At 54.4% G+C, this 13062-nt stretch overlaps 1 protein-coding gene across 2 annotated transcripts in view; it reads left to right on the top strand.

The window, feature by feature from the left end:
* INTS9 (integrator complex subunit 9) overlaps window positions 1-12546 on the top strand; it is an 81510-nt gene extending 68964 nt beyond the window's left edge. For both annotated transcript variants that reach the window (XM_036423530.2, XM_036423531.2), the window contains exons 11-17: window positions 817-877; window positions 3224-3395; window positions 6155-6279; window positions 7603-7770; window positions 8785-8883; window positions 9812-9949; window positions 11860-12546. In XM_036423530.2, coding sequence (XP_036279423.1) covers window positions 817-877; window positions 3224-3395; window positions 6155-6279; window positions 7603-7770; window positions 8785-8883; window positions 9812-9949; window positions 11860-12036 — 940 coding nt within the window. In that variant the 3' untranslated portion in view covers window positions 12037-12546. The remainder of the gene's footprint in view (window positions 1-816; window positions 878-3223; window positions 3396-6154; window positions 6280-7602; window positions 7771-8784; window positions 8884-9811; window positions 9950-11859) is intronic.
* Window positions 12547-13062: the final 516 nt, after the last annotated feature.

The raw sequence follows: 13062 nt of genomic DNA on the forward strand, positions 1-13062 counted from the left end.
TGGCGTGTCCCAGAGTTCAGGGCTGTGAAAACACGTGCCTGCTGGTGGTGCTGTGGCCTCAGGACACAGTGTGCTGCTAAGTTTCTCTTGAGCAAGGAATGTGCGCCGCCTCTGGGTCACATCTCACGCTGCCCGCAGCCCTTCTCAGGCCCCTCCCCGCCCCTCTTAGTTACGGGGGATCTTTCTCCTGTGCGACACGCAGACAGGCTTCTCCTTCCCGCGCATGTCATGTCTGTGGGGCGATGGAGACACTGACTCCCCAGCTTGAGTTGCTGTGCAGCGCAGTGGCTGTGACAGACAGGAAGCTGTGTCTCTGCAAAGGGTACGTCAGTTCCCCCTCGCCACTGCTGTCCGGTGCAATGCGGAGTCCTGATTGGATCCAAAGGACATGGTGGGACAACTGGTGAAACCCCTGTCAAGTCTGGAATTTGGCTCATTGTGATGTGCTGAGGTTAATGTTTTAGTTTAACAAGTGCATCACGGTTGTGCATGATACTAACATCAGGGACAGTGAGTGAAGGGACTAGGAGAAGCTCGACTATCTTCCAACTTTCCTGTAAATCTAAGATTATTTCAAAATAACAAGGTTTCTTCTTAAGAAAAAAAAATGTATTAAGGAATTTTAAACGTTAAAAAGGTGCTTAAAAGAGTTTTCTGTCCTGAGTGCTCTCTAGATGTTGGATTTTATTCTGTACATGCTGAGATTCACTGCAGGACTTATTACTTGCACTTATTACTCACTCACTGCTACCACTAGGTGGCACCAACAAGCCTGTGTGCCCCGCTGACCGGCTTATCTGCTTTTCACTCTTTCAGGCTTTGTCACAACAAGCAGGCCAAGGTGTACCTCCCAGAACCACCTTTTCCTCACGCAGAGGTAAGAAAGTGGTCTCCTGGGATCAGAGCAGGAAAGAACTCGAGGTGAATGGACACGGACGGAGATAGCAGGCCGTTAGACAAAAATGCTAAACTCGTCGCCCTTCGTTTCCCATATGCGATGGGAGGGAACCACTCTACCTCCAGGTCCCTCACTTTCTCTTCCTGACATTGCATTGCCAGTGCGCACTCACACTTCAGAGCCTGCCTCTGTTCTCTCGACTGCGCGAGGAATTCTATTCTGTCACCTACTACTAACGTGTTTGCTTCACAGATTTCTTATTGTAAAGTCCCGTTATGTTAATCATAGACGTGAAGTTTTAATGATGAAAATGATAACATATCACTTTTAAAAAACTGGAGGCCAAAGGGCACAAACCTCCAGTTATAAACAAAGGAGTCACAGCGATGTCGTGTGCCGCATGGTGACCAGCGTTACTGCTTGAAAGCTGCTGAGAGAGCAGATCTTAAGTGTCCTCGTCACGGGGGGAAAGTTGTGTCACTGCTAGACTCACCGTGGTGATCCTTCGCTGACACCAAAGGATGATGTTGCACACCTGGAAGTAATGTTACTTGTCACTGTCACCTCAATTTTTAAAAAACAGGAAAGTTTCCCTCCCTCACAGGATGTAGCTGTGTGCCCAGTTTTGTTTTGTTTTGTTTTTCTTCCACCAAACATTGTATCCCTGGCATTTTCCTGTGTGCCTCATATCATGATTATTGCAGCCTAATCTGCCGTATCATATGAGCATACTATAATGTTCTTAACCATATTCTCTATCACACGATAGAGTTGCTCCCAATTTTTTGTTTTATGTGTGTGTGTGTGTGTGTGTGTTATGTTTATATATATGTCATATAAAATTTAAAGAGGTTTACATTGGTATAAGCACGTCAGGGAACTGGCGGTACCCGCCAGGGCACACGGTGATTCCGGATGGTCAGATGCAGCAGTCCCCAGACAGGTAGGTCTGAGCGGCAAAACCAGAGATGAATTTATCTTAGTCCTGTGCATTGATCGGGAGAATTGCAGGAACTCTAGGGGATGCCTGGAAAATGACTCAAGTTACGTGCAAAGACCTGCTATTCTTAGCGGCCCATTCATCTCCTTGACATCTCTGGATACAGAGCACTTATTTGTCTTTTGGACAGCCAGCCGCTCACCCATTTAACGGGGGCGGGCAGCGATCGTGGCCCGCCAGGTTATAGGAAGAATGTCACTTTTGTTTGTAGCTTGGGAGGAAAGTGGGAGCTCAGAGCTGGCTCCCTACTGTGCATGCCCCATCAGAGCACGTGACACCGATGTTTCCAGACCCTCTTCTGCAGGAGGGGCTGCTTCAGGATTAAACCGGGCCATGGTCATGCCATTGCCCATTCAGCAGCATCTCCGGACGATACTCCCTTTGGCTTAGTGGACACCTAGGGTCTCTGACGTCTGGGTCTTTGTGATCTGACCTTTAGATGCTGGAGTGGGAGGTGGGGCAGGGTCAGGGCAGCAGGCAGTGTCTGGACAGAGTCCTCGGATGCCAGCTGTGGTGGTGGTTGTGTATGGTGTTGCCTTGGGTCGGCCTGATGTTGGGAGGGTATTATCAAGTATTGGGCTGGAAGGGAGACCTTTTTGGTTCCAAATATAAATGTTTGAGACAGGTTTGGGGCTGTGCACGGCCTGCCTCTCACTTAGCTCTCCGTGCAATGCGGATGACACAGCTCCCAGGCTTCTAAGAGCCAGTTTGGCCTCGGTCTTTAACAAGTTGCCACAGTCACTGACAGCTCAAGAGGAGTCCTGAGGGTAAACAGTGGCTCTTGTGGGAGGTGTTTATTGGCGGCAGAACTTGGTGAATCACATGTTTTGGGAAGGTAACTGGTACCAGGGACTGTGGGCCAGGGTTCCAAGTGTCAGGAAGTTCTGAAGCAGGGGTGGGGAACCTTCTTCCTGCTAAGGGCCATTTGGGTATTTATGACATCATCCGCGGGCCGTACAAAATTACCAACTTAAAGTTAGCCTGCTGTATTTGGTCAAACATTTCATTAACTCACCCCTAATGCCTTGGTAGGGGCCAGACCAAATGATTTTGTGGGCCTTACACGGCCCGAGGGCCGGACATGCCACCCCTGCTATTGAGGATTTTCTGTGCAGTAGAAAATCCTGTTAGACTGCATCAGCCTAACAACCTGAAAAGCTTCCGTTGATTGAGAGTTACATTGTAGATTTAAAAAAGGTTAATCTCTGGCAAGTTATAATGAGATTCGTTTGTATTTTTAATTTACTTCTGGTCACCCCCACACACACACACATTGTGGCCTCCCTCCCACCCGGACCGGCTAACGTTCTGTGCATCGGTTCCAGCTCATTCAGACCAACAAGCTGAAGCACTACCCCAGCATCCACGGCGACTTCAGCAACGACTTCAGGCAGCCGTGCGTGGTGTTCACCGGGCACCCCTCCCTGCGCTTCGGGGACGTGGTCCATTTCATGGAGCTCTGGGGCAAGTCCAGTCTCAACACGGTCATCTTCACAGGTGAGGCAGCCTGCCCTTTCCGCCGGCACCTTCACTGGGCACTCCTCCCCAGGAGAGACCCGGGCAATTTTGTTGTTAATCCTCACCAGAGGATTTTTCCCCATTGATTTTTAGAGAGAGAGAGTGTAAGTGTGTGTGTGTGTGGGGGGGGGGGGGGGGCCAGGAGAGACAGAGAGAGAGAAACATCTGGGGGAGAGAGAGACACATCGATTGGTTGCCTCCTGCACAAGCTCCAACCAGGGCTGGGATCGGGCCTGCAACCGAGATACATGCTCTTGACCGGAATTGAACCTGGGACCGTTCTGTGTGTGGGACGACGATCCAACTATTAATAACTAAGCCACACCAGTCAGGGCCAGAGACCGTTTATAAAATAAGGCATAAGTTTGAACACTCTTTTGTCATAACATGTTAAAGGATAAAGAAACCACCAGGGAAAGAGTCAGATAGAGCAGAGGGTCTTGTTAAGTCACTGTGAGACAAAGCTTTTGTGTCCGTGTCTGCCGCTTTTCTCCTGCTCTGGGAGGGCTGTGGCTTCAGGAATTGCAGAAGTCCTCGTCGCCCTGGTCACCTTCACAGCTCTTTCCTGAACTGGGTCTTTCTGCTTTGGTGACAGTTCGCTCTGGCTTGCATTGCAGGGTGTTTTTGTTTTGTTTGTTTGTTTTTCTAGAGAATGAAACCTCAGAGTAAAATAAGTCCTTTAATGAGACCATGTCCAGTTTTTACTAAATCACTACATTCTGTGATCAGTTTAAGGTCCTCAGACAGCCTGCACGTTTGTACATCTTGTGGGCTGTGCAGTAGAAAATCCTGCTCGGAAGTCTGGCCCAGCTTGCTGTCTCCTCAGCCATGCTGCTCCCTGAGCCTGGCTCTCTGTGCCCCGGGCTGCAGTGGCCTCTCCTGGCAGCTGTGGGTGGGGTGGGTGGGGAGAGAAAGCACTCTGCGCAGGGCTGCGCCCAGAGCTGCTGACGGGGCTGAGACTTCATGGAGCAGAGGCTGCTTGTGCCCACAGCATCGGGTCGGGCGCTGTGGGCCCTCCCTGTGCTCAGCCAGCTTGAGAGGGAACAGTGTCCTCAGACAGAGGCCCCCCGGGAACACGCGGTGCTTAAACAAGCTCGGGCTGACTGACTCCGCCAGGAGGGAGACGCGGGCCACAGGCAGGCAGGAGGCAGGTTCACAGACGTGGGACATCGACTGGGTGTTGGTGATTCGTAGCCAGAGGGCAGGAAGCATGGAGCCAGGTCGGTAATGTTTGTGGTTCGGACAGTGCTGTGGTTCCGGCAGCGTTGCGGGGGGGAGAGGAAGGGGTGTCTGTTTTTGTCTGGATCCATCGTGGTCACCGAGTGGCCTTGTCTGGGTCAGTGTTGGTGAAATCGCTTATGGCACACCTCGCTGGCAGGAAGTGCAGAGCTCGGAGAGCAGCTGTCCGCTGCTTCTCTATTCCCGGGTCCCCTTCCAGCCCCGGCAGAGATGTCAGCCACCGAACCCCGATTCGTGACACCCGGAACCTCGCCGCCGTCTAGTTCTGAGCAGGGGCGTGCATGCAGGGAAGTCATCTGTCTCTCCTTTGGGGGAGGTGCTGACTCTGATGGACAGTGGGCACAGCAGGAAGTGTCCGCTCTGCATAAACGTCTCTTTAGCCAGCGGGACGAAATCAAGGCTCTGCGATTGTCTGTCCACCCCGAATAACGAACCTAAGTTTAAACTGCCTCGTTGGGCTCCCATAACAGACGTGCGTGCGTGATGTCTGCTGGAGTCAGAAGTTTGGGGCCAGTTCTTCCAGTCGTGTTACGACAGCGGTGGGAATTGCAGCTCGCACAGGGGACGTTAAAAGGGGGTCAGCTACCCTCCCTCCACTGGCCCGGGTGGGGGTTCCTACATCTCTTCTTGGGGAAACGGGGTCCATGGAGGGTGTTGATGTAAACATGGGCGCAGCAGGGTGCAGGTGAGGGAGCACTGTGGGCGCAGGCTGTGCGCGCCAGGAGGAGCCAGGTCTGCGGCTCCAGGAGCAGCTCCTCGGACAAGGGAAGCGCCCCCGCCAAGCAGGCTGCACGAGTGGCTCCTGAGGGAGCAGCTGGCCGTGGTGACAGGGTGGGTCCCAGTCGGGAAGCGCTGGGCTCTGCCCACAGGAGGCCAGGTCTCAGCAGGGCCCTTGTTTTCTTCTGGGTGTGTCCTGAGCGGAGGGGGGCTGAGCTTGGCTCGGGCCTGGTGTGGACCCGAGCATCCGAGTCCAGGTTGGGGCCACATTTCTTCCCTCTGAAGTCACTGTTCTGTGTTTTGTCTCTTGAGACAATTTGAGTCTGTGTATATGTCCTGGTCTTTCTCAAATTTTCATCTAATTCTTGTATTTATTGACCATTCTGGACTGAATATGTAATTACTGTGATGCTTGCCAGATAGTGATTTTTAAACAATTTTATCATTTCTTTTGCAATTATTAACTGATATTTTGTTGCAAACAAGAGCTTTCTCTTCTCACCTACTTATTTATCCCTCATTTATCTCATGGACCCCTTTATTGACATCCATACCTGCCGCTGCTCCCCATCCTACAGGCCTCATCCTGGCCTCTCCCCTTCCCTGTGTGAAGTGGCTCCTCTGTCTGGTGATGAGGTGCCTGGCTCCCCGCCCCTCGGAGCACTTTCTCACAGGCTCACCGTCCTGACCGCCTGCTTGCCCTGACCACCTAGCCGCCTCCTCGCTGGGCAGTTCTTCGGTTCCCTGCACTTAACTTGTCTTCTCTGTGCTGCTCCCCTTAGAACCCGACTTCTCGTACCTGGAGGCACTGGCTCCCTACCAGCCCTTGGCCATGAAATGCATTTACTGCCCCATTGATACCCGGCTGAATTTCATCCAAGTGTCCAAGCTGCTCAAAGAAGTGCAGGTAACCAAGGCAACCGCGCCGGTGTCTTTCCGTGACCTGTGTCCTGGCCTCGGGGGTGAACCCGTAGTGCGAGGGCGGGGCATGTGGGGGCATTCCTTCCTGCTCAGCGTCTGCAGAGCTGGGTCATTCCCCTTCACACCTCAGCGTGGGCTTCGGCCCTGCAAGCAGTGTCCATCCTCATGAACTCCAGGTGGGAAGGGAGAGCAGCGTAAGGACCGTCCTTCCGTGAGGACGTTTGTGTCCGGTGAAAAGCCAGTTGTCCCCGCCACCCTCCAGAAAGTCCTCACGGAGCTGGAAGGCAGCTTCCTGGGAGGGGGCCGGGCTGGTGCACCCAAGTTCCGTTAGTGCCACACAGAGTCGTCGTAGTTTTCGCCGGAAGTTCGGTTCGGTTTGGTTTTTGTTCTTGCTTTCGCTAGCTGGGTGTTTGCATTTGGCCTTTTCTGCCCAGAGGAAGGGGAGAAGGTGGGTGAGGTGGCAGGTAGAAGGAAGACGTCTGGACAGAAGGAGACTGGAGAAGAGCAGGGAGTGAAAGCCGCACTGTCAGCTGCCGCCGGGGCGGGGTGTTTTGAGGGCTGGGGGTGGGGAGCAGTGGGAATTGTCGGGAGGGACGGCTGAGAACAGGCCAGGGGACGTTCGCACTTCCCGCTTCGCTGTCCTCAGGACTCAAACGAGGGCCACGGTGGCCCGCACCTCCCCTGACTCCTCAGCTATCGCTCAGCGGGCGTGGTGCCCCCACGCCTCGGGCAGGTCAGGCGTCCACTTTCCTCCTCTGCGGAGTCTCTGACCTCAGGAGGAGAGGCACCCTCACAAAGCTCAGAGGCAGGGAGGCTGGGACCCCGGAGGGCCGGGAAGAGCGGGCTTCTCCAGCCACCGCCTCCGGGCTGTTGGGTGGTGTGGACCCCCCCCACCCCCCGCCCCGCGTGCCAGCACGCCGGGAGGTCAGGAGCCTGTGGTGTCCGTTCCTGGGCATTCCTTAAGCCAGGGGTCCTCGTCCAGCCCCTCGGCCGGGGCTGAACCTGGAGAGGCTGCCTGGTCTCCCGGGGGAGAGGAGACGGAGTCCTCAGGCTGGGACTGGAGTGGATGGCTCCAGGCAGCCAGATGCGCTTGCCTGTCCCCTGGCTAGTGGCTCAGGGTTTGCCTGAAGTTTCTCCTCTTCCCCCTCTGCACTCCACTCCCCCCGGTCACTTGTGCGAGGAAAGTTCACCGTGGCCTGGAAGTGCTGAGCCTTGTCCGTGCCAGGAAGGGGGGAGCAGCTAAGGAAGGGGCTTCTGAATGGACTGCTCTGCCTCACGCCTCCTCCCCCTCCCCCTCCCGGCCCCTCAGCCCCTGCACGTGGTCTGCCCGGAGCAGTACACGCAGCCGCCCCCCGCGCAGGCCCACCGGATGGACCTGATGATCGACTGCCAGCCGCCGCCCATGTCCTACCGGCGGGCCGAGGTCCTCGCCCTGCCCTTCAAGCGGCGCTACGAGAAGATCGAGATCATGCCGGAGGTGAGGGCTCCTTCTCGGGGACCTGGCGGGATCGGCTGGCCTCCGGTTAGGGTTTGTGTCAGATGTGCGTGAGCCAAAGAGCCCCGTGGCCCCTAAGGAAGTAGTTGGGAAGAGGCTGGATTTCATGTTTTCATTCACATTTTTCAAGCAGTGGAGAGACAGCTGTGAGCATCAGGGCTGCTGACTGCTGCTCTGATTAAGATTCTACATGTGACCCGGGAGGCCAGGATTTTGATCTACTGACGTGGTCTGTTGAAGTCTAAATATTTTAGTTACATGGAATCTGAGCCTGTTCACAGGGAAAGCGTTCCACAGCGGATCCGTGGGGACGCTGTAGGTCGCGCGAGAGGCTGGCCTGGGGAGGCAGGCAGCAGTCAGAGCCCGGCTTCCGATGGCAGGCAGAGCGCTCCAACGTGACTTTCACAAACAATAAAGAGAGGAAGGAGACTCGTGAAGAACAGTGTCTCCAGAATTCTCGTTGGGGTTCACTGAACCAAGCAGGCCGGGACCTAAGTCCATCACTGGAATTCGTTTGGATCTCCTTTATCTATTGCTCTGTGATGGCTCCTGGCCTCGCTCCACCCCAGCCTCTGTGGGGCTGAGACGCCAGTCCCAGACTTGGATATTATTGTGAACAGGCTCAGGTTCCCAAGGGTGTTTTTCCATTGGTTTTTAGAGAGAGGGAATCAATTGGCTGCCTTCTATGCGACCTGGGCCTGGGCAGGAAAGAAACCCACAACCCAGGTCCATGCTTTTGACCGGAATGGAACCTGGGACCTTTCAGTTCACAGGCTGACACACTATCCTCTGAGCCAAACCAGCAAGACCTATTTGGTTATTTTAGACTGCAGTAATGTGAATAAAAATACCAAATAAAATAACGGCGACCTTTAAAGGCTCAGCTTCGTAGCGCCTGCCGATGGGTAGCTTCCCGGCAGGGACACGGGGGCCTCTGCTCGAAGGTGGAGCTGCAGCCCCCAGGTGAGTGCCTGACTAACACCCGTTTGCTTCCAGCTCGCGGATTCGCTGGTGCCCATGGAGATTAAGCCTGGCATCTCCTTGGCAACCGTTTCGGCCGTGCTGCACACTAAAGACAACAAGCATGTTCTTCAGGTATCTTGGGGGGGAGTCGGGAGGGGGGGGGGCGGACTTGAGCCCTGAGGAGCTGCAGGGCCTGGGACAACTATAAGCCCCTCCCCAAAGCCCTAGCATTCAGCCAGCTCCCAGGACACTCCCCACTACTTACTTCTCTGGCCACGTGCCTCTGAGAGAAAAGAGAAGAGAAACTGCCATTCTCAGGCGGGGCCACCCACCATACTAAGTGCTGCCCATGGCTCTGAAGTTCCATGTCACTCAGAGCTCCCGAGGATGCCCACCGCAGGGCACTAGGTGGGTGCTGGGGGGAAAGGAGGGACGTTAAAAATCAGCCAGATGGCACCCTCCCACCGAGGCCTAGAAATACTAAGTACAGCTGCCATCAGGGCCCGAGGGCCTGGGCATCACAGTACAGGGTCCACGTGGATGGACAGCACCCGGGGCCCCCCTGGTGGTGCCGCTGTGCCAGTGCTGTCTGCACCCGCCCCCTTAGGAAAACACCTTGCAGAGCTGGCCTGTGGTACCTCGTATGGACGTGTGAAGTGTGCAGGATGCTGTTGGGCCCCGAGCTCTGTCCTCACAGAAGTCTCATCGCCGTGTCACAGGCACTTTCTCCGGCCAGGAGGGCTCTCACCGGTCAGTGACCCACAGCCGGTGACCCGTGCGGCTGTGCTGTTGTTGCAACTGCAAGTGCCAGCACGGGTTAACAATTTACTCAGAAAACACAACTGAGTCAGTTAAAAATTAAACACGGCTCTTTATCAAAGGAAGGTGTCTGCCAGCTAAGGAGTTACGCTGTGTGGAGAGCTGGCATTTGCTTGTGGGCATTGAGAACTCCAGGGGGAGCCCCGGTGCCCGCTGACTGGACACCACAGGCGGCACCAGGCAGCTGGGCCTGCGGTGCCCACAGGTGTGTGTGTCCTGACCCGTGTTCCTCCTGCTCCAGCCCCCGCCCAGGCCGGCCCCGCCCGCAGGTGGGAAGAAGAGGAAGCGGGTGAACGATGACATCCCGGACTGCAAGGTTCTGAAGCCCTTGCTGAGCGGCTCCATCCCCGTGGAGCAGTTTGTGCAGACGCTGGAGAAGGTGAGCACGTCTGCTGCGCCGGGAGCCGTCCCCTCCCTGTGCCTCCTGCTTCAAGGATGTGCTGCTGCTTTCCACTGGGTTTGGTCTCCTCTGAGCTCCTGGCCCTGTGGCATCTGCCTGGTCCCGGGTCATGTCAGGGACAGACCGGGGGTGGGGGCGTTTAGAGGTACGTGGAGCAGGCCCCCTTCCCGTCGGGTACCAGGGAGTGCGACGACAGCTTCGTCAGGTGCCCCCCTTGGAGCAGCGAGGCTGAGCCTTTCTCAGAGACCTGGGGCAGCCGGGCAGGCGGGGACGGAGAAGGGTCAGGGTCTGCCCTCCAGAGCCTCCCCTCTCACACGGGTGGGCGGGCGTTGTGAGGAGTTGCCTCGGAGAAAGAGATCCTTCATCGCAGCAGCTGCCACACCTTGTTCCTCTGGCTGCTCCTCCCAAGGAACAGACTCCAACTATAATTATAAGAAAAATAATTCAACCTTAAAGGTTTTTAGAATTTTGGCTTCAGTCACAGAAACTTCAAAGATTCTAATGAATTACAGAATCCTTGATAGAAAGAGGGAATTAGCTAAACATGTTATTCATGCTGCTTCTTGCAAGAACTGCAGCTAACTGGAATAAGAAGTTCCAGGAAAAGAGGATTTCTTCTTTCAAAGCTGCTGCCTCGGGGGCTGAGTGCTTCCACATGGGAAAGCTTTCTCTTTATTGGGATTTGTTTCCTCCTTGTCATTTCATTGTCCTGAAGGGCTTCCGCGGAGGTGTGCAGCCCCGGGTGAGTGCTGGGGTGCTCCTGGGCACCAGGTGGGGGACATCCAGGGAGGGCCTCCTCGTGGCCTCACAGCAGCCCCAGGCCCTGGTGCCCGGGCTCACCCTCCACTTGTCTTTTAAACAACTTGCTTCCCCAAAAAGACCTTTACTCGGTTGTTCCGCCCGGCTCAGCCCGGCACCGAGCCCAGAACCTGACCGTTCCCTCCCCCGTCTCTGCCCCACCCCACCTGGGTGGAGCTGCTCAGGTCTGGCTCTTCACCTGCTTGGCATCCCTTTCAGGCTAATCCGTCATCTTTCCACGTCTTTTCTTTTTTCTCAACATTATGTCTGATGTGTAAGTCCTGTGATTGGCATCAGAGATGGCTAGAAAGGCATTTGCTGTGCTGCTTCATTCCTTCTCCCTGAGAGGGATGTGCCGGTCGCCGGGCCCGTGGGATCTTGCTTGAGGAATGGTGCTTCCCGGGCAGGACTGAGCCTCTTCACCAGGGCCCATGGCGAGGTGCGGAGGCTGCGGATGGGCCCAGCGTCCCAGCCCCCTGAGCAGGCGCTGGCTGTGCTCAATCACAAAAGCTTACGCAGGTTACCGAAATTCTGTCTTGTTTTGCATGTTTGGGAGCCTCTTTTGAAGTTCGGTTGGCCTTTGAAGGTTTGAAGTGTGCAGGTCCACTTATACATGGAGCTTTTCAATACACATACAGTCAGCCTTCCATGTCCATGGGTCTTGCACCCACTGATTCAACCAGCTCAGGTCAAAAACAGTACTTGGGATCTACACATGGAGAGCCTTGTTATTACACTGTTTATGTAAGGAACTTAAACACCCACAGATTTTGGTATCTGCAGGGGGTCCTGGAACCAATCCCTTGTGGGTACCAAGGGCCAACTGTGGCTAAGTCTTCGGGCCAGAAGTTTTATGCGGATTTTCACTGCGCCAACAGTAGGCACCTGCATTGTCCAGGGCAGCTCTGTGAGAACATAGGTTGAACTGCACAAGGTCCAGGTCTGAAGGATTTCACACCGGTTTCTAACCACTGAGCTAGCTAGCTGGGAGGGGCGTGTTTAGGGTTCTCAATTGCTGAAATGCCCTCCTGCCTTCGGTCAGCCGCTGATCCTCAGAGTCCCCACCAACCTCCTCTTTTCTGTTGGCGCAGCATGGCTTCAGTGACATCAAAGTGGAAGACACAAGCAAGGGCCACATCGTCCTGCTCCAGGAAGCGGAGACCCTCATCCAGATAGAGGAAGACTCAACCCACATCATTTGTGACAATGACGAGATGCTCAGGGTACGACTGCGGGACCTTGTCCTCAAATTCCTCCAGAAGTTCTGAATGGAGCACGTGAGCCACGTCTGCTTCCCTGAGATTCCTCCACCTTTCGCACTCCGCCTGCCCAGCACAGGCCGTGTGAGGAGGGCACCCAGGTCAGCCGGGCCTTTGTGGTGGTTTCTGCGGGCCACGTCCGGAGAGGGGGTGCACCTGCTGGCTTGGACTTGCAGCGCTGTCTCAGGCAAGAGCTTTCGTTTAAGTTTTAGACTCGTTTTCTTCCGGAGCCTGGCTCTCTCGGAGAGCCGGGATGGCAAGACAGTGAGCTGAGCGGCACAAGAGTGACAGAGCAGTTTCCCAGGTCAGTGGTGGGGAGGGGAGGGGAGGTCTCGAGTGGCCAGTGTTTGTTCTTCATCGTGACACAGGCCTCGGGTGGGGAACCAGGGACTTTGTGTTACTTGCTTATCTACTGTGTTGCATCTGATAAGACAGATGACCCAAAAAAGTAAAATTAATCCACTTATCTGTATTTTATATAGTGAGCCCATTTTGTTAATAAAGCTTATTTTTATAGGAGTCTCTATGCTCTGTTGAACCTACAATTTACACTGATACAGTATCTGAAAAAATGTGGAAATATTCAGACTAGCATAAACTTAGAAAATACAATAGCAAGTTTTAATTTGGTGAGCATGTTTAATCATATAACCTGGCTTTTTTAAAATACACTAAGTGGCCATGTTATTATGATCTCTGAATGCATAATCTGGCCACTCGGTGTATATCCTATATAATAAAAGGCTAATATGCAAATTGTCCCCTCGGCCAGGAGTTCAACCAGCAGGCCAGGCTGGCCAGACCCCACCCATGCACGAATTCATGCACCGGGTCTCTATTATGTGTGTGTATACACACACACACACACACACACACACACACAGAGTGGCCAGATTATGCATTCAGAGATCAAAATAATCTGGCCACTCAGTATATAAAATTCACCCCTAACTGGTTTAGCTCAGTGGATAGAGCATCAGCCTGCGGACTGAAAAGTCCTGGGTTCAATTCTGGTCAAGGGCATATACCTAGGTT

This window comes from Pipistrellus kuhlii, unplaced genomic scaffold (assembly GCF_014108245.1).
Source record: "Pipistrellus kuhlii isolate mPipKuh1 unplaced genomic scaffold, mPipKuh1.p scaffold_m20_p_8, whole genome shotgun sequence".
Lineage (NCBI taxonomy): Eukaryota > Metazoa > Chordata > Mammalia > Chiroptera > Vespertilionidae > Pipistrellus > Pipistrellus kuhlii.